The sequence below is a fragment of the Triturus cristatus genome, chromosome 10, assembly GCF_964204655.1.
Source record: "Triturus cristatus chromosome 10, aTriCri1.1, whole genome shotgun sequence".
NCBI classification, from domain to species: domain Eukaryota; kingdom Metazoa; phylum Chordata; class Amphibia; order Caudata; family Salamandridae; genus Triturus; species Triturus cristatus.
The window spans coordinates 40,818,537-40,845,527 of NC_140593.1; the positions used below are offsets into that span (position 1 = coordinate 40,818,537).

Here is a 26,991-nt window from a genome sequence, read left to right on the forward strand (position 1 = left end):
CGGGTACGACCTCTATTGCACATTTTTGCAGCTTACTTAGCATTTCCTGCTGCAATAATGCTAAGTGCTCCGTGGACATAGGACGGTGCTTTGGCGGTATTGTGGGTGGAGTGGAGGTTAATTCGAGACAGTAACCGTGTTGGAAAATATCCCTGACCCACCTGTCCGTGGTGATGGATTTCCACGTGGACAGGAACCGCTGGAGTCTCCCCCCTGACAGGTGTTACGTGGTCGGGGGGAAGGGAGAGGGCCTCACTGTTTGTTCTTGGGTGAGGACCTGGTGTTGCCGTAACCGCGTCCTCTGCCCTTGGTGCTGGAGCCACGATATCCACCTCTGTTGTTTTTATCGTAGGTACTCTGTGTTCCCCCTTTATTGTATGTTTGCTGTGACCCCTGTCCTCTAGGTGCTCCCCTATTCCCGGGGCGACGAAAGGAGCCACTACGAAATGTCTGCGTTTGGAGAGCCCCCATTGACTTTGCAGTGTCAGTGTCCTTTTTTATCTTTTCTAAGGTGGTGTCAACTTCTGGTCCGAATAGGTAGTCGGGGTTGACAGGCTGATTTAGGATGTTGTTTTGAATCTCAGATTTGAATCCGGAGATTCTTAACCAAGCGTGTCGGCGTAACATGACGCTGGTGTTTATTGCCCTCGCAGCCGTGTCGGCAGCATCTAGTGCGCACTTAATGGATGCGTTTGTAAGAATTTGTCCCTCTCTGATGAGGAGCTCCGCTGCCTCTTTGTATTCGTCTGGTAGATGTTGGAGTAGTGACTCTAGCGTGTCGTAGTGTGAACGATCGTAGCGAGCTAGGAGGGCCTGTGTATTGGCAATGCGCCAGATGTTTGCTGCTTGAGCTGCAATCCTCTTGCCTGAGGTCTCCAGCACTTTGGACTCCTTGTCTGGGGGAGGAGCATCACCAGTTGTTTGCGAGTGCGCCCGTTTGCGAGCATTAGAGTCCAGAGGTAACTGACCTCTAATGTACATAGGGTCCCCGGGCGCAGGTTTGTATTTTTTTTCAATCCTGGGGTTGAGCACCCGTGCCCTGGTTGTTTCCTTGAAAATGTCCTTTGCTGGCTTGAGAACACCTTTCAACATGGGCAGAGTTTTGACAGTCCTCTCAGAGGAGGCGAAAGTGTCCACTAGGAAGTCGTCCTCAACTGTATCAGAGTGGAGTTGCACTCCATGATTGGCTGCAGCGCGTTCTATGAGGGCATTGAAGGTAGCAGTGTCCTCTGTGGGAGATGTTTTTGCGCCGTAAAGCTGCGTGTCCTGGGCATCTGTTGCGGCACCCGGATCTGCAGGGTCATCCCAAGCTTGATCTGGGTCCTGCTGCTCCTCAGGATCTGTATCCCTAGGGTAGGTGTTATCATCATCCATGTAATCCTCCATTGCGTCTGTGTCGGAGGGCGTTGGAGAAAAGGACTGGGGATCCGGATAGGAGGTATGAAGGCGTTCGTATAGAACCGGTTCCGACTCTGCTGGCAGTTTCTGCTTCAGAGGGATTCTGTAAGAGTCTAAGGCCTGCTCTGGCGTGACCTTACGTTTTCGGAGCATGAGTCTGCCGGTGTCGGCGTCGATGAATTGGGACGGTGAAGGCTCAGTAGGAGAGTGTCCAGTAGATGGGGACCTTGTCTGGCGGACACGTGTTCGGATCTCGAACATCCTCGGCGCCGTGGACGGCGGTAAACCAAAAGTGATGTTGGTCGTTGCCGAAGGTGCCTTTGGAGCCTTTTTCGGGTCGGGGCCCGACGTGGAGTGGAGGGCTGCCCGTTCTTTAATGTGTTGCAATGACGCCGCAACTTGACGCACCGAGAACGCCGAAGGTTCTTTGGTGCCGAGTGGTTCTGTAGAGGTAGGCGCGGACTGCTTCGGAGCCACTGGGTCATCGAGTCGAGGAGAGGTAGTAGCGGTCGACGGAGTCGATGACTTGACCCGTGTCGCTGCCTTCGAAGTGGAATCCGATGGAGCGGCCATTTTAACTTTGGTGGTCGGGGTCGATTGCTTCGGTGCCGGGGGCCGAGGCGCTTTTGTGGTACTGATGGCCTTCCTTTTCGGGTCGGTACCGATGTCCGCAGCAGCGAGTTCGGCGCCGAAATCCCTTTTTGCGCGTTCGGAGCCGACGGTTTGTGCTGGCGTCGAAGGAGTGGAGGTCTTCGAGGGCTTCGAGCCGACCACTACTAGTTTCACTTTCGGTTTCTGTGGAACCGGTGCGACGATTGGTTTCTGTTTCGTGGAAGGGAAACCAGTCTTTTTCGGTAATAATGGCTCTTGCTGGATGTTCGAGGCTGGGCCTGAAGGCGGGGACGAAGAACTGCGTGATTGATCTCGGGTAAGGTCAGGAGGCGATCCCTCGACCGGAGCCGTAGAATGACGCACTTTGATAGCCTCCGTTTGTACGGGTAGGCCCAGCTCTTCCCCAGAGCTATCTTCTTCGGCCCCAAAGGCCTCATTGTAGTCTCCTACCTCATCGTCGGCTTCGTCCCTGTGAAAAAGCGCTTCATCTGCGTCTTCCAATTCTGGAATCGTGTTCGGAAACGGGGCTGGAGTTTATGTCTTCCACGCTTTCAACATCCTCGTCCTCGGTGCTGAAGATGTTGGCCGGGGCCGGTGCCGATTGTTGCGCTTCTAATCTCGCTGCTCGTCGATTCCGGAGAGTCTTCTTGGATCGGAATCGGGCACAGGCCATACATTTGGATTCGTTGTGATCCGGCGAGAGGCATTTGTTGCACACCGGGTAGACGTCGATATGTGGATATTTGGCGTGGCATACAGGACACCGTTTGAATGGGGTCCTCGATTCCATCGTCGATCGTCGTATTAAACGGATCCGAAAACTTGAAGAAGTTTGCTAAACTAAGCAAGAAGCTGTCGATACCGAGCGGGAACAGTACCAACGAAAACTAAAGGCCTTTTGGCCTTGAACTAAATTTTCCTAACTTGAGCTAAGATAAGCACATCCGAACCCAATGGCGGAAAAAAACAATTTAAGGATGGAGAGGATGCCCATGCGCACTGTGGTCCAGGGGAGGAGTCACCTATCTCAGGATACTTCGAAGACTCTTCCAGGACAACAACGTGCAAACATCCGGACCCAACACTAGGCGGCGATCTATGCACAGATATGAATTCAGCAGCCCACATGCCTCGAACATAGGTCTCGCATTTGTGAGTTAGAGCTATTGACATTGTAAATGGCAATGTTTTTTACCTACACGTTTAATTTTTTGGAGTGAATATATGTAGTGTGCAAAATCCCTTGCAAAGGTCCTGCACTTCGTAATAAATATATTGAAAAAGACGCAAAGTGTGGATTGTGTCAACAATTGCTTGGCACGTACCTCATGGGTGAAGTGTCGCCACACATGCACATCGTGTTGCTTTACTAATACGAAACTCATTAATAAAAGTAGTGCTTACAGACCAACCAACGCGATCTGGGCATGGGACCGAATCCCGGTTTCTCTTTCATTTTCTAGACTTTGACTCACTCTCCTGCGTCTTGGTTATCCCCCAAACACTGGGAGGCAATGAAGTTTGCCAAGGGGGCGAAGGGCAGGGGGGGCATCGTGGGTAAATGAAAATGTATTCATTACCTAGTTGTCAAAGGTCTCCCGGTGCTATTAGTTAAAAGTGTGCACATTTCATTAGGATATTAAGAGTACTTTACTCGCATCTATGGGAAAATTGACATTAACTAAACAAAATGCCAAAATGCGTGTCAGTTTTCACAGTGTTTTAGACAGTACTGGTTGCTTAGTTTCATTGCATTAATTTTTGTATTTACTCTTTTACAAAGCATCCAAGGTAGGTTACCTAACCCCAAAGCCCAGAGTTGTTAAATGACCCATAGATGGGAATGTTTTACAGTTGAGCAAATGTGTCCAATTGTAATTTTGGTGGTGCCATGGAATGATCAGCCAATGAGGTACTCGATGAGCAGGTATTTAACTACACGTTCAAAACGTACGTTAATGTGGCTGTTGTTTGTTTGTACACAACCACCTCTCTGAATGTGTTTATTAACACAGAGCTCCATCTACCAGTGCTCACTGAGGGGCGACTAAAGCACAGCACAAAATGTATTCATTTATCCTGAGTGTGAAGGCACCCGGAAGGCTTAGGTGCCTGCCCCAAGAGGCTAGGGATCCCAGCACTTCTACAGACTCTGCTGTGCTCCTCTGCACCAGCAGGGCACAGCTCAGAATCTGCCGCTTCTGCTAAGAATAGGTGAGGGGAATGAGGTTGGGGCATGCAGGAGTTGCCAGAAGATTTCCAGGTTATTGAAAGTGATTATTCTGACGTGAGGCAATGGAGACTGACTTTGTCTGTCTGTCTGAACCAGTCTATTTTTCTACCATCTACCGGGCTCACAGTCATGTATCCATTCATCTCTCTGTTAGAGATGCGCGAGCCAATATATTAATTAGCAGGTAGCGCCAGCCGGAGAAGAGCCAAGCATATACGAGCCAGTGGGCGAGCCATGAAAATGATCGGCATGTTAATCATACAGTAAACATGATGTAAATGTGCGATAATGTCTCTTCAGAATTCAAAAAAGTGCATTTCTTTAGCGCGTCACCTCAGTACATAAGATTATAGCACTGAATTCAGAGGAAGTTATTAAAAGAGCTCGTTTTAAGCTTGAGTTAAAACACTGCCGCTCCTCCCACCTGACAACAATGCCATTTGTGAACTAAGAGGCGTCAGTTGCCATGCATACCCCGAATGTTGCCTAGAGTGTTATTATATTTAGAGTAACATTAAAATCTAGTTCATTAAACACGAGAAGTTTTTGTACAGCACGCATCTTGAACTCGCATATTTCAAGGTGGCAATAATAAAGATGAAAACAGAAGTGCCGGTAGGCAAGAAAACACGAACGGGAAAGGGGGAGGCAGGGGAGGGTGAGAAGTCCCAGACTGAGGAAGGGGGCGGTGGGGTGGGGAGACAGGGAAGAAAATAGTGTTAGGAGTAAAGGGGCCAATAGCCGTGGAAGGATACAAATGATGAATGAGGAGGGACTAACAAGCCTCAAACCAATCAGAAGGCAGCATTTAAGACAAAAGCCAATGGGCAGAGAGTGGGCGGAGCTTCCACACTACAGTATATACTGCATGCCTCGTAAAGTGATGGCAGTGCATTTGCTCTGCAACGCTAGGCGAGACCTAAAAGAAAATAGTGTTAGGAGTAAAGGGGCCAATAGCCGTGGAAGGATACAAATGATGAATGAGGAGGGACTGACAACCCTCAAACCAATCGGAAGGCAGCATTTAAGACAAAAGCCAATGGGCAGAGAGTGGGTGGAGCTTCCAAAAAGCTTCCACACTACAGTATATACTGCATGCCTCGCAAAGCGATGGCAGCGCATTCGCACTGCAACGCTAGGCGAGACCTAAAAAGCGTGGTCCCGAAAGTGAAAGAGGACCGCACTGCAGCCGGAGCATGGGGATCTCTTGTCTTTATGGGGCCATGTTCTCGCAGGACAACATTTAAAGAAGAGCCACAGATCCCATGGACTTGAGGACACGTTGGGCAGGTCAGGACTTGGCTTTCCAGCAAGCACTTCGGCATCCAGCGGTGGCCAGGTGATCGTGGGCAGCTGGGCTCTCACAAACGCAGTCTTCTTTCACATTTTGTGTCCTTGTAGCTGCAACAGGGAGCCTCTCTCTGCTGGTTCCAAGGAGTAGCATGGCGGTCCTTCTTTGGTCTTCTTTCTGGTCGAGTAGTGATCTGAAGAATGTGGGTCTGGCATACCAATTTTATGTCATCTTCTCGTTTGTGGGGGGGGGCGACAATAGTTTCCACAAGGCTACCCTTCCCCCTTTATGTCACTTCCTGGGGGGACTGGCTCTCAAACAATCCCAGAATACCCCTCTAAACGCTAAACCAAGATCATACAAGCCTTCGTCCCCTGTGAGAAGCCCAGGACACACTCGTGGGGTGTACCCAGCATAATGAGCCACTCCTCCTGGAAAACCGGTTGTGCAGCAGGTTTTCCCCTCTGAAGGAGATGCCAGCATATCGGTCTACACAAAGGTGTGGGCAGGAGAAGGTGTGATTGCCATTTGCTTCACTGAAGGGGTAGCTCTTTGAAGCTGGGCCGTCTGTGGCCACAGCGCTGTAGTCATCCTACCGGGGGAGGTCACACCTCCTCCCTTCTGCAATTCTCTTTGTTCCCTACTCCTTGGAGCATTTTGCACTTCGTAGAGGGGGCCGCATGATGTCTAAGGTGACACCGCTGCAGATACACGGGAAAGGCTACCAAAGGTTTAGCAACAAACAGGGGACTTTCTAAAGTCCCCTTTCTAATGAAAGTTAACTTAAATCCGATCTCAGTGATGAGTCAAGTTGAATGTAACAATTAATTTGATATCTTGGAGTAAAATCTTTGGTGGTCCCAAAACATACATGGGGCTGTTGAAACTCAATATTAGCCAAAGGGACCACCGGGCTTGCGACAGTGAAAACAGGAATTTTGCATTTTCACTGTCAGGGCAGCTAAATACAAAATAAATATGCCTTTTCTTTTTTTCAATATTACAAGCACCTTGTCTAGTGGGTTACCCAGGTATTCCCTAGGGGTGGCTTACTAATAATAAAAAGGACGGTTTGACCTGGCAAAAGGGATTATCTTGCCTTGACCAATTGGTAGTTTTGAAGCTGCCCGACCAGGCTGCAGTGGCAGGCCTGCAGTCACCTTTTCACCGCCGTCACTGCCGTCGGTGACGCAATGAGTGCTACAGTCCACTACTGACATTTAACTCAACAGCCCTGAGTATAGCCCTACGGACTTATAAGTATGTTAAATGAGCCAATCAGGTATTAGCTAATTGTTCACGTACTTTAGGATCAAAGCACATACCGGTGCCTGGATAGCAGGGTCCAGTACACTATAGAGTCGAAAAACCACCAGTAAAAATCCAAAAATCTGAAGGGGAGGAGGGGAGATCATACACAAATAGGTCCTTTCCTTTACTCCCCATCAAATGGAACATTTCTCTAAGCCACGCAGGGCAGTGAAGTACAATGCTAGTGTTTACCTCCCTGGAGGTCGTGTCACCGTCATCAGGTTGTTAGAATTGAAGAGGAGCGTCCCCTCTTCCACCAGTTCTTGACCCATTTTGTAATATACCTCTAGCAGCTGTTTCACCAACTGGTCTGTCTCTTCTCATAACAAGAGATCAGTCTGACTGAGGTAGCAATTCTCTACTAGTTGTGCTGTCCACACTGCAACCTACTTGCCTGCCATGTCTATGCTTTTGCTTTCCTTGTCCAGTTGCTCTTTTCCAGGTAGTGAAAAAGAGCGAAGAATCTGGTGCAACATGCCCCTCGAGGTGCGTAGGGTAAACTGGGTGAGGCTTCTATTCCTTTTTTGATACATGCCTTTAATAGGTCAGTACTACACTAAGGCCTCGATTTAGAGTTTCTCGGACAGATTACTCAACCACAAATGTGACAGATATCATGTCCGTCTTGTACAAGTGCCACAGAACATAATGCACTTGTAATAAGGCAAAAAGGATATCCGTCATGTTTGTGATGGAGTAACCAATTTGAGAAATAACCAGTTTGTGAAACTCTAAACCAGGCCCATGGTCATTCTTTGGGCACTGGTAAAGACTGAATGGACCTCTCTATTTTTAAAGTGTGCACCACCAGGAATTCGTCGCCCTCTTTGACTTCATGGAGCTGAACCTTATGATGGCTAGACACCCTCTGGAAAACATCATGATACACTGTGGTGACATCCGGGGAGAGGCTTTTGCAGGTTAGGGCTTTAAGTCAGTATCATCTTGAGGACCAGCGTTATAATCTTTTAAAGTGTCATCCCCATCTCCAGGTGACGAAGGTGCTAAATGTGGGTCCTGTGTGTCATAAGAACTCAGCTGAAATGAATGAGTGTGGAAAGAGTGGACAGACTGCTGAAGTGACGGAAGAGGTGGAGGTTTCTGTGGTCATTGTGGAGGGCGGGCAATAAGAGGAAGGAACGCTGAAGGAGGGCTAGTGCCCTTGTCCCTACATTTCTTTGGATTCAGATAGAACTGTAATTCATCACAGATCTGTTCATCAAGAGCCAGCTTTCTCTTTCTCCTTGGTGTGGTCTGGGGCATGTGAGGTCACTGGAGGAGATTGCTGAGCAAGAGTCCTTCCTGTGGAAGGGTTTATGTAAATCTTAGGTTGCCTGACATCAGGCATATCCGGAAGTTTGATGGTAAACGGAGATTCACTCAGCTCTGATCCCGGCATTGAGATATTTCTGCAGAAGGCTTTGTCATTGGTTTCAAAGTTTACTTTGGAGTCGATTTTGACTCAGAGGATAACTTGCCGGACACTCAGAGCCAAACCGGCATTGGTTGAGGCTGAGGCTTGGAGCCCTTGGCCAAAGGCTTTTCAGAACCCTAGGACGTTTTTTGGGCGCTATCTTTGTTCCGGGCCCGTGAAGTCTCTGTAAGGTTACAGGCTCACACTCAATGTCGAGCCCTCTGAAGTCAAAGCTTTGCTGCTGTCCCTCTTGGGCTGGTAGAAAGCGGGAGGGGCCACCTTCTTCCTCACAGGCCGCCTTGATATCTTTTGGGCCGAAGATGGCGCATATGTTGGTGCAGTCTATGAGCGCAGGGGCTCTCTTGGCAGTATCGTAGCGTCTTTGTTTTTTACTTCTTGCCAGTAGAACCAGTCGGCTCCTCATGATCTTGGGACAGGCAGAGGAGGTGATCCAACCACAGGTATTTGGTATTACACCTTCGGCAAAACTGAATGCGGGTTTTCTCAATAAGACCCTCCCCATTCATCCTTCTTAATACGACCCGAGTTCTGAGTAGTACCCGCTGGTGGGTCGGTGTGGAACTGAAGAGGCGAGGTCACTGGTGTTGCAATACGTGATTCTTCTGATGATGGAGCTTGATAGCAGAGGACTGGAGCCGGTGGGAACAGGGAACTTGCCGATAGTTCCCGAGCTCCAACTTTAACCTCCAAACCAGACGGCACAAAAAACAATCTGAGGTGGAGTCTTGGTCCTGGTGCATTATGGGATCAGGGAGGAGTCAGAAAAGGTGTCCCAAAACCAATTCTTCTGCAAAGAAAAACAATGCGCGCATCTGCACCCATCACTAAATGGCAGGAAACCAAGTACGGGAACCCTAAACGTGGGATTGGTCATTCGTCTATCATAATCGTGATGTCCTAGTACTAACCACGTCCAGTAAGACTCCTCTTATATACTGTTTCCTTTTTGACCTCGAGTGAGTTGTCTGGACCGTATTTAGCTACCTGTGTTTGTGTTTTTAAATATGCCCTTTTGCTCTTCCATTTTTTCTATTGGTGCAGCGATTTTATTTGATTTTTTACGAGTAGTTACGCATCCTTTTAGTACTAAAGTAAAATTTGGATGATGTATTTTGTTTTATGTAATTGTATGCAGAGAGTGTGACCTGGATGGGTTAGTCACCATACAGCGCGAGTACGCGCGGGTTTCTCAACTTTATGGGCTTATACTTTGAAGTCCCCAATTTGAGAATATGTTTACTGGTTCGCTATCTTGTGAATTGCTATTTGAGGAACGGCACACTTTGGCACATGCCTGGGTGCGGCTATTTAAGACGCCTCCTTTGGGCTTTGATTGTGTTATTTTGTGACAGCACTATGGCAGGTCGCATGAATTGTATGCCGTCTCTCTTTTTTCGAGGTCTTGCCGAATGATGGGGAAGCCCCAAGATAAGATACAGATTCCAATGCGATTGATGCGCTGAGTTTGAATAAAATAAGACGGTTATATAAATACATTTCTCTGTCTACCTGACATCCTGTAGAGCTAGGCCTGAGTGGATACTTTTACATCTCTTTCTACTGGGTATGTCCAACATGAATATTCTATATGGTGACTCTGCGTTCTTTACATTTTTTGCCCATCCTCAGGTCTCGGTACCTACGGACATACAGCCTTTTGACTACTTTCTGGTGCACGTCGTTTGTGTCTTTCATCCTGTTGATTTTCAGGATTCTATGATCTAAACTTGAAGGTATTTTGGACTACTTCCTACTCTTTGTTTGATCGATTTTTTCACTTGTTCTTCCGTCACGGGGATATGGTTTGATATCCTACCTGAACACAGAGTTGTGATAAGCAGGTGGACTTCTCTGTGTTTAACACCAGTACCTACTCTTACTTCTTTATCTATGGCCTTTCTTGTTTCTTCGATTTCTTTCTTTATGACACTCGATCCATGAAATGTTCAGTTTGGGCGCTCGTTGGACCTGGGACTAATCTCTGTTTCTATTCTGAATCTAGTGGGGCATATTTCGGGTCACCCCTTCTATCGCTCGAGCACTTTTTTATGATTCGGTTCCTGCTATGCAGTAATTTGATATAGCTTAAACATTGTTTCGATGTTGCTTATTTGAATGTCCTTTTTGTGTTGTCACCTAAAACATCACATATTGTTGTACCTTACTTCATCAACAGCCTTGAGAAAGTCGATCTACGACGAAACACGTGTCGGCTGTTATCCTACGACAACTACGTGCCAATATTACAAGATATTACCAAGCATTCTATTGCTCTTGCTAATGTGTTTGTGTATATTGCACTTTGGCAATTAAAAAACACTACTGACTTTCTTTGGTCAGACTTTACTATTGGTGTTGTGCTCTGTCTTTGTATTGCTATATTTTGATGTGTATTGAGAAAGTTTTCCTTACTGCACTGAGTGACACTGGGGACGGCACAGTGTTGACATACAGCACACCGAGACATTTGTAGATAAACTTTGTGCAAATTACAACAGAGGTGCTGATTATTCGGTTTAGTTAACCACTGCTGTCGTTCTATTTTTTGTCTAAATGGTAGGAGTATGCACATCGCGCGCACATACAGAAACACTAGGCTGATAACTATATATTACATTTCAACAAATGCCATTTTTGCATCAAGGAAAATATCAGCCAGGTGAATAAAGTGAATCCAAGTGTGTCTGAGAAGCGGGTTTCCCCAGGAACACACACTGGGTTGACTAGCCCTGATTAAGTAAAGTGTCCCTCAACCAGATGCAGATGACGGTTTGTTAAAGCTGGAAGTAAAACAATAAAAAAATAATGAGTTTATACTCATGATGGAAGATTTTTTAAGTGGATGAAAAATGAAATATATATTTTTAATTTTTCAACAGGTCTTTTTTTTATGTAGACTAGTTTAAGAAGGAAATTCACATAAATAAGAGGATCTATTTTCCATCTTAAACCCTGGCTTCAGAGCAGCAGTCTTGCATTAAGGTAGCTACTTTCACAGGTTTGGAATTATTTCTACAGGTGTGGAGGTCGAAGCCAGGGTGCAATCCTGTGTACCAGTCTCACGCTTTATTTTAGAAAGGGCTGCCGGATCATAAGGAGTGAAAAGGGACGGTATGGAGCGCACAAGCCGCAGAGCGGGAAAGGGACTGGGTTCACATAGATGAGTGAAGGGAGGGAGTGTCACCCATCATTGCTCTGTCACTCTGGGCTCTTTGCCACTCAGTCACCGAGTAGCCCACACTCGTTCCCACTCGATGAGTGGGCCTCATCTCCCACCCCTCCGCGACAAGTCCGTCTGCTTCCACTGACCATGAAAGGGCAGAAACCCTCAAGAAAGGCCAGCGTGGGCCTCTTGCAGAGGATGGGTTCACCACCACTGGTCAGGCCTTCTTCAGGTCTACTGCGCCCAGTGGGATCCTGCAAAGTCACAGTGTCCAACCTTTCCTTCTCTTCACGCGTCTGATTCCGTACATTCACCATGACTTACCGATAGCCGGGAGGGTGTGCACCGACAGTCCCAGCGGCCATTTGAGCAGCTCCCACACTGGCCACACCTCCTTCCCGTGATCGGACATGAGATCCGCAAACAGCTGAGCAGGCTGCAAATGAAACAGACAATATATAAAGATCTGCTAACAGGGAAAACAAAAGGCAGAGTACAACAGGGTGTTCTCTCAAGAAAAATCTTAATTACACAAGAAGCAAGAAATGTCTGTGCAACTGAGACTGTGAAACCCTTATTTGCATATTTTCAAAACTGTTTTAACCAATAAGCCAATTGAAAACTTTAGCAAACTATATTTGCCTGAAAACATTACTGCTGCTTAACCGCTAAACACGGACACAACAAGCCTTGGTAAAGCCAATATATTGTGGCTTATCAACGTAGTGACTTTGCCAAAGTTTCTTGCCAATCATGAAAGAAAAATAAAGCATGATGACACGACTGCATCATTCAATAGCATTAACACCAACCAAGGAGTGACGCAGCGGCCATTTTTTTTTTTAAATTTACCAATTTAAGATGGTGGATGCCACTTTGATCAGTAACTCAACAAAATACGTTTTCAGTTGTATTAGAGTGCATTTCCTAAAGCAGAGTAGCATACAGTAAATGGGAGGTGCCAGGTACTCTGGAAAAAATATATATATTTGAAAGGATCTCAAGGGGTGGTAGAACAGCCACAGAGAGTAAACAGAGGAGGAGAGAATCAGGCAAAGAGCAACATATGGGTGAGGTAGAAACACATCAGCAAGATACCAGCATCAAGCGCGAAGGAGGGGTACTTGGCATGGAAAAAAGCACCCAAGGAAGAGAGCTGGAAAACACATGCACTCTCATGGAGTATTTAACCAAAAATAAGAATGTAGGGCCATATGTAGGTAGGCTGTGTTTCGCGATTCTCTAATTGCAATTTTTAGGGAATCGCAATTAGAGAATAGCAAAACGCTATGTAGGTAGGATTAGCAATTTTTTTTGCGAATCCCACCTATTCCTTATTTGCGATTCTCTAATTGAGAATCGCAAATAAGGAATACCTTGCCATTCATTCCTATGGGCTAAAAGGCCCATAGGAATGAATAGGAAGACATTCTCAATTTGCGATTCTCAATTAGAGAATCGCAAATTGAGAATGCAATTTCAAGGTTGCAAGGGTGTCAATAGGACACCCTGTTGCACCCCTGTAATGAGCATGGGTGCACATGTGGCGCACATACATGCCCTAAGGGCATGTATGTGTGCCACATGGCACTTTGAATAATGCAAAAAACTGCATTATTAAAAGAAATCGCAAATTACCATCAACCTGAAGTTGGTGGTAATTTGCGATTCCTTAAGCCAAAATAGCACAACTTGGGTGCTTTCTACATTGCATTTAAGGAATCGCTATTTGGGATTCCTTAAATGCATTTGCAAAATAAGGAATCGCAAATTTTGCGATTCCTTATTTTGCATGTGGGTTGTTGTTCCCTACATAGCATACTGCCCAAATTGCGATCGCAAACGCCGAAATTCGGCGAATTTCGGCGTTTGCGATCGCAATTTTGCTTTCTACATATGGCCCGTAGTCCCCTAATATTGAGCACTGGAAAAATACAAGTCAGCCAATCCAAAGGACAAGAGACTATGCTAGGCTGAAAAGACAAACTAAAGAAGCATCCATCAAATATGAGACAAGAAAATTAAAGTGTCAAAAACACCAACCACCGGTAAGCAATGGCCAAACCGTAAGCCCACTGTAACTTTTGGTAAGCCCACAAAAGATTTTCACAACAAAATAGCTTGCGTCGGTAGGATAGGCCTAAAAAAAGTAGTAAAAGGTTCTCTAACACAACTGTAAACCAGTGAGAACGGCCTCTGCCCCCTAAGGCTCTTGAAGACCAGAGTACCTGCCACAGGGGAGTCACTTAGCCCGTCTAGTGCGTGAAGTACGGTGGAGATAGAAATCACATTGATGCAAGTTTGAAAAGAGAGTCCTGAACCGGAGGGATGCAGGAGGGGCATTTGTTAATTCGAAAAAAAAAAGTGTTCCAGGAATTCACTGGCGCACCGAGATGTTTTCGCAAAAATGTGGCTATGATGTACCTTTTGTAAATTCAGAGATACCCAAGCTGAACAACTGGGATTTTGTGTAACTTTTCCAACTCAACCGTGGGACGTTCTTTGATATGTATAAAGGTAGAGCAGTGCAACCTAACAATAAGAGCACAAGCAGGGCCACAGAACGAACCTTTATGCTAACAAGATGTGGCGTGAGGTTTCACCCCACTGATGCACCGGCCCTTGATTTCAAACAATAATGGTTGTCCAGCAAAGACCGATCCCTATGTGTCCAGTTTTCACAGCCCTATAGGTATGTTTCTGCAGCACTCTCGGGGTTGGGAAAAAACAGGCTCCAATTACTCGTGGTTCGGCTTTCCTGGTGTCTCTGGTTCCCTGAATGTCGTCAGGCTCCCCATTAGCAACAAACTGACACCACAGTGCTAAATGACCTTATAGGGAGGCCGCTGGCCAGTTTTCAAGCTGCCTCTTGAGTCAGAGGGCGGTTGTGTTCCAGTTCATGGAGGCCCTGTTCTGGCAGCTCGAGCTGGACTGTTCTTGTTGGAGCAGGGCAAGAATGATTTGTCTAACTGAGGTGCATGAAAACGATTGGTTGGAATGCAACACCGAGCAACTGACAGTAGTTAGATGTATTGTAAGCATTCTTCCCATCACCGTTTGTGTGTTTGATGTAAAGCTCTAAGTGGCCAAGGGTGCGCCAGATGTGGGTTCGGTGCTCACTGTGCCACTGGAACCAAGCTACATCTGACGGACGACCCCCAAACAGGGTGAAACCGGTCTTGGGAAGCTTGTGTTTAGGCTGAGAAAGGATCTGGCCTGGTAGTTCGAGCTGGACCGAGACTGATTTGCATCTAGCAATGCAAACTGACTTAGGATGGTGTGCAAAAGAATGACGAGTTGGACTGCTACCCTGAGTTATTGCCAATGGTTAGCCTTATTGCAAGCATTCCTCCCATCACCTTTTGTGTGCTTGGTGGTCTACGACTGCCCGGGGCGAGCATGTCTTCAAACAACAAGTCATCGAGGTAGGGGGAGGACTGGAAACTTGACCACCAGAGCTGTGAGTACAATCACTGCCATTATTTTTGTGACCATATGAAGGGCACCTGTGAGGCCAAAATGGAGCACCACGAATAGTTCCTGTGGGCCTGCAGGACGGGAATATGGAAATAAGTGTCCTACAGGTCCAAGGCTACAACCAGTCTTTGGGGTCCAAAGGAGACAGGTCCTGGGCTAGTATGAGCATCTTAAATCTTTCCTTTCACAGAAAGGCGGTGAAAGGGAAAAGATGCAAAATTTGACGAAAGCCTTCATCCTTCTTTGACACAAGGAAGTAGTGGACTTACCACCCAATCAAATAGAGCCAGTTTTAGACCTGATGGAGCCTAACGCCTCTAGGAAATTATATATGCAATTCAGGTATGGAACATTGCCCCTGAGAGCATTCACAGGAAAATGGTCGATAAATAATCCTTCTGACTGCCCAACCTGTGGAGCTTCTAGTGAAAGTGACTTACATGTCCTCTTTTTTTGCCCCACATATAAACCTATCAGAAAACGTTGGCTCCTTCAACTCTGTAGGAATTTGGGGACTACACATTGTAAAGTTGCCTACAGAATTCTGAAGACAGACACTGCATTACCTATAGTTATGCAAGAAGTTCCCTTTTATCGTCTAATCCCCTGGAATAATTCAACACCCATTGATGTTATTTCTTATTGTTTTTATAATATTTTAATCTTCTAATCTTTTATCTACTGTTTTAATGAATTAACTGCCAATTAATCTAATCTTTATTGCATTTACTTTTTATGAACTGCAATTCCCTTTTCTTCTTTTTGTATAATCGTATGTCTTCGTGGATTGCTTATCTTTTATGGTCTATGACCGAAATAAAGATTATTTTGATTGACTTACCACCCAATTTCCACTTTCCGGTACGGAACCCTCAATACGGCACCTTCGGTCAAAAGGGTCTGCATAGCAGGCATATGGTCCTCCGTCAGCCACACTGATGGTGGTGGAAGGAACTGCAGGGTACAAAGAAAACTGGAGGGCATACCCTCCGTGTGCACTTTGTTAAACCCACTTGTGTGAAGTAACCGCTTGCCACCACTGGAGGAAAGGTCATATTCTGCCTCCAACAGGGCAGCTGTGTGTCAAAAAGGACACAGTAAAGTGGTTTTATGGTTATGGGAGGGCCGGGGACTGAACTGCATGTCATCTCTTATACCATGCGCCTTTTTCTCTGTGAGCACTGGCCTCGGCCATGAAAGGCGTTCAGGTCTGGTGTTGGAGGAACCGAAAAGCCTTAGCATATCTCCATATGATTTTAAACTGTTTACATAATTGCATGGTGGGGGTAAAGGAATGTGCTGGGGTCCTACTCTCTTTAAACTGCTCCAGGGAGGAGTCCACTTCCTTGCCAAAAAAGTAAGAGCCATTGATTGGCATATCTGTTATGGATGCTTGACCATCTCCAGACATGCCTGTAGACCACGTCCAGGCGTGATTTGGAAGCACCAGAATTGTGATGATTGCACGGCCCAAGAAATTAGTTGTGTCTAAGCCTGAGTGGATCAGATACTTTGCTGCATCTCATCATGGTTTGGGTTAAAGATGCCTGTAGATCGCCCTGATTTTGCCCACCAAGCTCAACAATGATTGGATGTCCCGACATAGGGGGTGGCTGGCACTGACAGAATAGAGGCAAGGCTGGCAGACAAAAAAAATGTGCTGTCAAAAGTCTAACATACGATTCAAGATCAGTCGAAGTTGGAGGAAAGAGTTAGGGTTCACTTAACTGTTGGAAGTGGGAGAGTTAGGAAACTGGAGGCCCAGAACATGGTTTTGTCCAAGTGCCTAAGAGGGCATCTGTAAGGGCCTCGTTTAAAGGTGTAAGAGTTTCAGCAAGAGCCTGGCCTGTCTGGAAGGCCTCTGTGAGAACATGAGTCTTCACTTCCATGGTAGGAAGCTGCAAATCAAGATCTTGGCCAGCCCTGTAGCATCACAACAGCAAAAGTGGCGCTATACCTCTGTGAGCAGAGACATTTTAAGGCATGGGCAAAGTGGGCTCTGGCCCAGGGCCCCAGACTTTCAGGTGTCCCCTGACAGAGCCAGCTCTGTTCTGCAGTCTTGCCCTGATTTTCTTCAATAATTCTTAATCAGATTGTTTTAAATACTATGTTCCTTTAATTGATTTTTAATGTGAGTGATGTGTGAGAGTCTATTACAGAAATGTTGCAGAGAACTATTGTGTTTATGTTTCATGCAACATTCATAAAAAAAGTTTCTTTTAGATTAAAACAGGACCTCACATATGAGAAATGGGAGGGGGGTCACAGAAATTATTTACAATAACTTTAGTGAGCTGGTGCTGTGATACAATATTGAAAAAGCACATTACAGTCTCTCAATATTAGATGGAAACACATTAAGAATTTGGACAAGTGCACTTGTGCACTGTCAGTGACCTGGTCAAAGACGGCACGAAAGAGCAGAAATTCTAAACTGTTCCGAACAGAGGCCCCCAGAATACGTTTGGCTCACGGCCCCCAAACTCCTAAAGATGTCCTTGCCTGAGGCAGGATCCAGGGGAGGAACAATTCCAGCGTCTGGGGAGGTATAAAAGGCCGCTAGTCTCCTGTAGTTATTCATACCAATCGTCCTTCTCATACTGTGGGACAAATTCATTCTTCTCATCAAAGCCAACATTGATATCAGAATCAGAGCCAAAAGTCTGGTGTAAATCCTGAACTCTGCCACGTGGTAACGGCGATGAGTCAGAATGACTGGCAAGAGGCTGTGCTCTGGTAAGATTGGGCCAAGAACATGGCCGACAAGAGTTTGGCTTGGATTTGGAAACCACTTTGGATTTTGGATCCTTCGGCAGCTCTGGCATCGATGTCAAATGCACTGGCATAAGGAGTGGACCTGGAACAGAAGTTGGTAACAAGGCCTATGCAGAACCTGAAGCGGATCTGGGATGAACACATGTCGTAGAATACTAACCCGCCAGCAGCATCCCATGCGGAGGCCTTTGCGGATCACGAAGGCATGCCAGAAAGAACTGGCAGCGTGGAGAATACATGCAGCAAGGCCTTCTTAAATGTCTGAACTGTCTTCAACACTGCAGACAGACCGAAAAATTCAGAAACCATGGTTACAAATCTGCTCCTTATGAGTTCTGGAGCAAGGCCAGGTGGCACGCTGACACCCTCTAGGGAGTGTGAGAGTGGCAGGAAGTATTCCAGCTTGGAATCCTTGTGAGTTTTTGTTGTAATCTCCGCTCAATGGTACATTCCGGACCCCCCTTCACTCCGTGTCCCAGTTGGTACTGTCCTGGTCTCTGTTTGCCAACATTCCACAGTGCACTCCAGCTGACTGGAACCTGTGGTGGTGTGAAGACAAATAAAGAAGAGTTCTACATTTACCTACACTTCTTTATAACACTGGCGACGATTCACCGGGTGGGGACGGTTCACCACCACCTCCAATGCTTACTCCAGGTCAGCTGTTCTGATTCTAAATAATACAAGTGACTATCACCCTCACCTGAGCATCCTGTTCCTACTGCTTCGGCAACTTAATTCGGTTTTGCTGTGCTGACAAACTCTCTGAGGTTTGCCTCACCTTAAGCAAGTTGTTCCACTCCTTTTCTGCGCCTGTGAGGACGCTCTGCATAACGCTGCTGCCTGCTCGAGGTCTCTCGCACGCCCCCAGCTGCAGTTGCTACTGTTTTCCTCATCAGTCTTTGTTCGGCAGAGCCGACTCACGTTTCCCCGACCCTGTTCTTTCATCATATTACTTGTGGTCATGAGTTTCCTCACGCTCTCTGGAGAGCTCCACTCTTCAAGCTAGTGGTTGGCCGGTCTCTGGTGATTGTTTCCAGGCTGTTTCCTTGTCCTCGGACTGCCGTCCACGGACTCCTATTGCCTTTTTGCTTGCTTTCCAGCTGGGGCGGAGCTGCGCCTTTCGCCTACCTCTTCCGCACCGATTACAGCTTGGGTCTGAGAGCTGTTAGGCGCCTCTTCATTAAGCTGGTTTACCTCACCGGCTGTTCCTAATAGCGGCATGTGCTTCAGTCTATGTCTATAAGCTTCCACTTTCCTCAACGGATTCCCTGCCGGCGGAGCTCGTCAGGAACAACGGAGAGAGACGCCTTCTCTTCATGCCTCCGGACACTCCTCCACGGGCGGGGTTTCCTTTGTGTGTGAAGGCTTTGGTTCCCGCCCTGAGCCACTCCTCCCTGAGGCTGAATTAATCCATGCTGGTCTCTGCACTCCTCCGGCTCGTCGCCTCACGCTGACGAGCACAGCAGTTTGTGTTTGTTCCACACTATTTGAGAGCCTGAGGGGGAGTCTCACAAATGTCTTTTTCATCATTAATGTCTCGCTGATGGGCACAGCTGAAGGCTCTTTATTGTCCTGCCTGTCATTTCATGCTGACGGGCACAGCTTTACATCATTATCGTCATGCTGATGGGCACAGCTGATTTTTCACTATTGGTCCTGCCTGTCATTTCACGCAGACTGCCACAGCCTTTCACATTTTCTAAGACATTTCTGTACTGTTCTACTATAACTGCCAGCCATACGCAGTGCGCACAGTTGTTGCTTGTTGCTCTATATGGGATTTTCTATGAGTGTTGGAGGTGTTTTACATGTATTTTTGTTGTGACCTTTCACTGACGGGCACAACTTCATAGTGTCAATTACTTCATGACCTGTGTTACATTTCTCTGTATGCTGTATACTGTACTGCTGTACGTTTGAACCTACCTTACTTTGAATTTCTTTTTTTTTTTTTTAACCACTGCCTCCCCTCCTTTGTGTCACCTGGCGCTAGCATGGCAGCAGCTAACATGTCACAACCCCCACCCTTCCTTAACGAAGGGGAAGAACCTTTGCTGCCATGGAAGCCATGGTTTGGATTATTAGAGTCTTACCTAATTGTCATCGGTGGGGAGAAATGTTCTCCTTTACGTAAACTACACACCCTACTGCACAACTTGGGCATTGAGGGCCATAACGTTTATGATGATATTTCTGTTACTGCAGATGGGGAAAGTGATAGTAATGATGATGAGAATGTGTACCTGATGGCTATCAACAAATTAGAAAAGGACTTCAGCAAGAAAATAAATGTGGTGTTAGAGAGACATAAGGTCTTTTCAAGGACACAAGGTAGAAATGAAAAAGTTAAACTGTTCATTGCTGCTCTAAAGGGCCTAGCGAACACATGCAAGTTTGAATCTCTTCAAGAGTCCCTAATTAGGGATCAGTTGGTTAGGTGCACTAACAATCCCAAGATACAGGAGAGACTGCTTGTGGCCAACCCCGATCTCAAGGAAGCCATCGACATAGCTGTGGGGATACAGCACACAGCAGATTGCATGATTGCAATGAAAGGAAAGGGGGTCAAATCCACAGAGGTAAATGCCATAAGCAAACCAGATACAGGATAAGATGAGAATAAACCGGCTAATACGTTCCCTCCTGGAACCAAACTTAAGTGTTATAGGTGTGGCAGCCCAAGCCATCTTGGGAACAACCCCCTATGCCAAGCCCATTCTGTCATCTGCCACAAATGTGGGAAAAGGGGACATTTGACCAGGGTTTGTAAAGACCAGTGCTCCAAATCGGTGTTGTCTATTGAACAAGAATTGTTTCCTGAGTCTAAGTTAATCTTTCAACTTAAAGATACCAATGATACGGCCACATTTTCCTCTTGCAATATCACCCTGGACAATAAACCTGTAACTGTCTTTGCAGATTCCTGTTCCCCATACACGCCTGTTGATGCCAAGGTTTTCTCCCAACTTTTTCCCTCATGGCAAGAGACCATACTGCCCCCTGACATCCAACCGGGGGGTTATAATGGGGATCCCATACCCTTGTTTGGCATGACCACCTTGGAAATTGGGTTTAATGGCAGGAATACGGTGGGCAGGATTTACATCACCCAGAAGGGATCTAACTTGTTAGGATGGAAACACCAAAGGGAACTGGGCATCAAACTTGATCCTAATAGTCCTGATCAAGTTTTATTGGTGGATCCAACAGTTGGTGGGATGGAAGTATGCAACAATTTCCCCAAAGTTTTCTCTGATGATTTGGGTTTCCTTAAGGATTACCAACGTTCCATAAAGCTAAAATCTAACGCCAAGCCTGTGGCACACAAAGTCAGACCCATACCACTCATGATGCAAGCCCCTCTTCGTACTGAACTCGACAGACTATTATCATTAGGCGTAATTGAACCTATTGAATGCTCACAGTGGTTAGCCCCCATTGTTCTCACCACCAAAGCATCTAGTAAAGACATCAGGCTGTGTGTGGACCTCAGGGACCTTAATGAGAACATCTGGGTGGATAGGCACCCCCTGCCCCACATACACAAGGTCCTCACTCTCATCAATTGTGCCAGCTGTTTCAGCGTCCTGAATTTGTCCTCAGCCTACCACCAGGTAGAGCTACACCCAAACTCACGTCTCCTAACCTCATTTATTGCTCCCCTGGTAGCATTCCAATTCCTACGTATGCCATTTGGGTTGTCCTCTGTGGCTGCAGCCTTCCAGAGGATCATGCAACATATTCTAAAAGACCTTCCCAGAACCCTTTGCTTCCAGGATGACATACTCATATACGGGAAGGATCTGGAGGAACACAATTCCACTCTCAGAATGGTGTTATTCAATTTGGGAAAAGCTGGTCTCACTCTCAAAAAGGAAAAATGTCGCATTAGAGTGGGATCCGTTGAGTACCTTGGCCACACCATTTCTCAGGATGGTATCAGACCCAAATTAGACCTGGTAGAGGCTATTCGTGGCACTGCTGCCCCCACTTGAGTTCAAGATCTCAAGTCATTCTTGGGTCTATACGAATATTACTTCAAGTTCATCAAAAATGATGTTTCAATACTTGAACCCCTGCCGAGTTTGCTAAAATCCAGAACTCATTTTGTATGGTCCGACAACTGTCATGATGCCTTTGAAACTGTAAAAGAATGGATCATTTCTGCCCCAACCCTGGGAAGGGTCGACCCCACCAAACCCACTATCCTTTGCACAGATGCCAGCAACAAAGGCCTGGGAGCTAGCCTCACCCAAGTTGATGACGGTAAGGAACCGATGGTCGCATTTGCCTCCGGTGCCCTGAAGGGCGCAGAATGTAACTACTCGGTAGTGGAAAGAGAGGCACTCGCCTGCTATTGGGCAATCAAACATTTCCGGTTCTTTCTGTGGGGTATTCCATTTACTGTAAAGACTGACCACAAACCCCTCATGTTTGCATTTACAATAAAAGGGTCAACTAGCACCAACCCCAGGATTGCCAGATGGGTCTTAGGGCATGAAGGGTACAATTTCAGTGTTAAGTATGTGCCAGGTTCCCAAAACATTGTTGTTGATTTCTTATCCCATTCTCCACCAGTGGGCATATGCAAAACTGTTTCGGATGATTGCGATGATGTCATACTCCAACTTACCTGTTTGAACAAGGAGGAATGGGACATTGCGGTGCAAGCTGATACTGAAATGGGTTCAATCAAAGAGTTCCTCAGAAATGGTTGGTCTGCTACTAAAAGTAATGCTACAGCAAACCTGTGTAAATACTGGGACATAAGACTAGAGTTGAATATACAAGAAGGTATTGTTTGCCGTGGGGAGAAAGTGGTTCCACCTGAGAATCTAAGAGAGGAAATAGTGGAACTGGCTCACATAGGTCATTTGGGGCGCAGCCTCACCAAGAACAAGATTCGCTTGGACTACTAGTGGCCAGGCATGGATGCTATGACTGAGAATGTTGTGAACAACTGTTTAGATTGTAGCCGCAGTGACAAGATTCATCAAACCCGCAAACCTCCACTGCCCCCGGTGGAGGATCCGGAGAGGCCATGGACCAAATTGGCCCTTGACATCATAGGTCCTCTCAACCTGAAATGTTTAAAAGAACGCTTCATTTTAGTGTTAGTAGACTACCACACTCGTTGGGTTGTGTATAAATGTGTACATCAGATCGACACGAAAGTTCTCACACAGTTCTTGGAAAGTGTTTTTTGTGATGAGGTCATACCTGACACCCTGGTTACAGACAATGGGGTGCAATTCACCTCTGAAAATATGAAAGAGTTTCTGTCATACAGGGGCATCAACCATCACAAGACAGCTTTGTATTCTCCCCGTGCAAATGGACTTGTAGAGTGGATCCACCATATGGTCAAAGAATGCCATCAGAGGGCAGAAGTTATGGGAACACGGGCCAACTCTGCCTTAATGGAGACAATTTGGGCTTATCGCCCCACCCCCAATAGTGCAACAGGAATTTCCCCGTTCACCTCTCTCAAAGGGAGCGTCCCTAAAACGAGATGGTCTCCTCCAGGTTTAAAAAGGAACGATAGATGTGTGGTCAACCGCAGTGAGATTTCCAGAAGGGTGGACGAACAACAGACCAAATAGAAAGACAGATATGACCAAACCAAGCACGTCAAATCCCATGTGTTCAGAGAAGGAGAATGGGTCCGCGTGGACCTGTCCAAACCACGCAGAAGAGAAGCGTCCAGGTTCTCTGAGCCTTGCAGAATATCCAAAGTGGGGAAAATGTTGTCCAACTAGAGAATTAACAAACCTGGAGCATGGACAGAATCATTCATCACAATCAATGGGGTGACGTTGATCACAGCTCTAATACAGAGAGAGAGTCAGCGTTACGTATGCCCAGGAGATCTATGAGAACCAAGTCCACTCCTGTGTGGGTTAGTGATTATTGTGTAAAGTGATAGTTCCCTCTTTTGCTTTTTCATGCATTGCATTTTGTCTCTTTTTATCCCCGCTTAGTTCCCTGTTTCTTTCTCGCTCTCCTCTTTCCATCTTTCCCTTCTTCCTTTTTTCTCCCCGTGCAAGGAGGTGTGTTGTAATCTCTGCTCAATGGTACATTCCGGACCCCCCTCAACTCCCTGTCCCAGTTGGTACTGTCCTGGTCTCTGTTTGCCAACATTCCACAGTGCACTCCAGCTGTCTGGAACCTGTGGTGGTGTGAAGACGAATAAAGAAGAGTTCTACATTTACCTACACTTTGTCTTCTTTAGAACAGGTTTTTTTGGACTTCTTGATGATTTTGACCGTGACAAAGACCTGCTGCAGTAACAACTTTGAGACCGGCAAATGGACCTTTCTTTCTACCTCAGCTGATCACTGTGTGGAATCTTCTGATGTTTGACAACTTAGGATGTTTTCCTCGTCATCTCGTATGGCCTCCAGATTCTTCTGATTACAGCTGTCACAGGCCCTGGAATTGTGTTCAGAACCCGGGTACCACAGGCAAACCTCATAGAGATCGGTTACAGGCATCTGTTTACGACAGTCCCTACAAGGCTTTAGCCAGCGAGTTTTGGGAGATTACATTTTCCCTTGCGCACTGGGAAAATTGAACATTTGAAGAAAAAAATCTCATCAGACTACGAAGAAATAGCTCTGGATTCGCGTGAGAAGGCAAATAAAGAACAGAACTGACATCAGCCCGCACAGGAAGCACTTATATGTGGCTTCGCATATCACTTCCAGAGTGGAGTGGCATCGGCGGTGTACTGCTTTTAATTTTTCGGATCCAATCTGACACCTGGGGAATATTGGCACGGCGAAGCAGGAATGGTTTCTTACCTCTAACCCTAGTTCCCTCTCAGGGCAATCTCCATTAAAATCATAACCTATAAATGGTCCCAGACACGTGTGGGATCCCGGAACACGTCTTTAAAATACATTTCATTAATTGCAGACCTTTGCCTTTCTTCAGGAAGGCCAAGTTTTAATATAGAATTTTTTTAAAGAGTTTGGCAGCTTAAAAAAGGCTATAGTGGCCAAGTATTTTAATTTATTATCCAAGCGACCAAATTAACAATAAAAAATCTGAATAGGGCAAAGTAGACATATATGCTGCAGATAGGCATACTTTTCAAGATTTTTATTTAATTTGATTTAGACCACTACTGAGGTCAAAAAATAAAGAAAAAAATATACTTTTCCTTTATAAAAATAGTTATAATGCTTCTCCTTTAAAATATTTTTAAGAAACTCTTTAAAAATGTAAACAGATGGAATGTCACTTATGGAGATGTAACACTTGTATGAGTTGGGGTCATGACGTGTGTCTTGGTTTTAAGCAATATAATAAAAGGAATTAAAAAAAAAAAAATGTAAACAGATTATAGCCGACTTATTCATTAGGTGGTTATTAAAAAAACATTCTTAGACCTTGTACAGTGGATATATTGTGTCTGAGACAGATGGGTTTTAAATGATGACGTCTAGCCTCTACCAGGGTTAAGTTTGGGCAAATAAACAATACATGTGGTATATCTTGCGCACCTTCATTACACAAATCGCAGAAACCTGTAGTGTTGTCAGAATTGTTCCAGTTCTTCATAAAGTCTTTCAAAAGTAAAATCCACAGGCTCATTAAAATACCACAGCCTCACACCCTGTGAACCAATGTACATGGCAGATATGCTTGCTGAGTTTTATATTCTGCGGTATCTGCGTACTGTGCATACTGTTTTAATTGAGAACAATGCTTGAAATAGAGATCATGGCTTATTCTTGGGGACAAGTTTTCAAAGAATAACCTCAGGTGTGTGGGGGGTCCAAGATTTTAAAAGTGCTATCATGCAGTGCGAAAGATTTATTGCTATGCTAAGATTCTTATTAAAAGTATATTGCCGCGACTCTTTTTTAAAAGTCTCCAGCTTTAGTATGCTTCTTAAGGATCCTGGTTCGGTGTGCAATAAATTATACGTCCACCTTATTATATTTGCAATGGCTGTAGCAAAGGAGCTGACTAAAGACAACTCCAGACGTAATGCTTGGACTGGAACCGCTTGATTAACATTTATCATTTTACGTAGCAGGTTCCCTTCTCCTATGTTTGTTGCCTGCCAATTATTAATCAGCATATATTCTAGAGCACAAGATAAGATGGAAGGTATTTTCATACAGAAAACCTCTAATAACAAGCATTGAAAATGCAATAGGTCTCGCCCTCGTTTAAGTTAAAGCAATTCTGTTTGTAATTAGGTGGCTTTTTAGCTTTGCTTTTATTAGTGTTTTTCAAACTTTCATGTACATAATATGCATATGTATGCATATATGTATATATATATGTATGCATGCATTTAGATTTGTATTTATATAGATATGCAGATTATATATATGTATGTATATTATCTACTGGCGGTCGCCAGTAGATAGTTATAGTTAGGACCGTGTTTCCATAGGAAATCTGAACATTTTATTTTGAATAACTTTGGCGCCGGTTGATGAATCCTCGCGAAATTTTCAAAACTAATGGGGCGCTCCGCTCAGCTCCTACCCTGAAAGTCTCGGGGGGATTCATCAAGCGGGGGCCGAGAAAAAAGGGGGGTTCCCAAACGCGTTTTCCCCATGCATTTTCCCATAGGACCTTTAGTCGAAGGTACAGCCCGAACGGCTGAACAGAATTACTTGAAATTTGGCAGAGAGGTAGTCCTCAGGTCAGGGAAGTGCCTTTTGCATATATGGAGTCAATCTGTTCAGTATTTCCAGAGAAAATTGCAGTAAAAAGCACATACATATCTATAGACGCGCACCGTGCGCGCACCGTACGTGCACGGTGCGCGCACCCTAACGTGCGCGAGCGTAATTCTGATTGGTTGTTACATGTCAGTCAACGTTCGAATCGGTCGAAATCAGGAAGTGTCGGCCGCCATTTTGTTTGTTTTCAGTGCGAGAGTGGAAAAGGAAGGTGGCGAACGTGAAAAGGGGGCAGGGTAGAGAGTTCCTGACCCCCTAGCCTTGGTCAGGGGGTCCCTGAAGGACACCGAAGGCAGAAAAAAACATTTAAATATATATATTTTTTTAAATCGCGGGGGTGCGCGTACGGTGAAAACCCATAAAAAATATATATATATTTTAATACGTAGTTTATTGAAAAATAAATATATAAAAAAAATAATAATACATACATAACTTAGCATTTAAAAAACCATACAAATTCACTGAAAAAACCATAGGTTTCACACACGTTATAGTTAGGAATTAGCATTTAAAAAACCTTGCAAATTCACTTAAAAAACCATAGGTTTCACACACGTTCTAGTTAGGTGGATATTTCACTCG

General features: G+C 45.6%; 1 protein-coding gene across 3 annotated transcripts in view; it reads right to left on the minus strand.

The window, feature by feature from the left end:
• Window positions 1-26,991, minus strand: part of FAAH2 (fatty acid amide hydrolase 2) — a 195,339-nt gene that overhangs the window by 58,799 nt on the left and 109,549 nt on the right. For all 3 annotated transcript variants that reach the window (XR_014969987.1, XM_085630341.1, XM_085630339.1), the window contains exon 9: window positions 11,768-11,879. Coding sequence is in view for 2 of the 3 variants with exons in the window: in XM_085630341.1 (XP_085486467.1) it covers window positions 11,768-11,879 (112 nt within the window). In the remaining variant the exon portion in view is untranslated. The remainder of the gene's footprint in view (window positions 1-11,767; window positions 11,880-26,991) is intronic.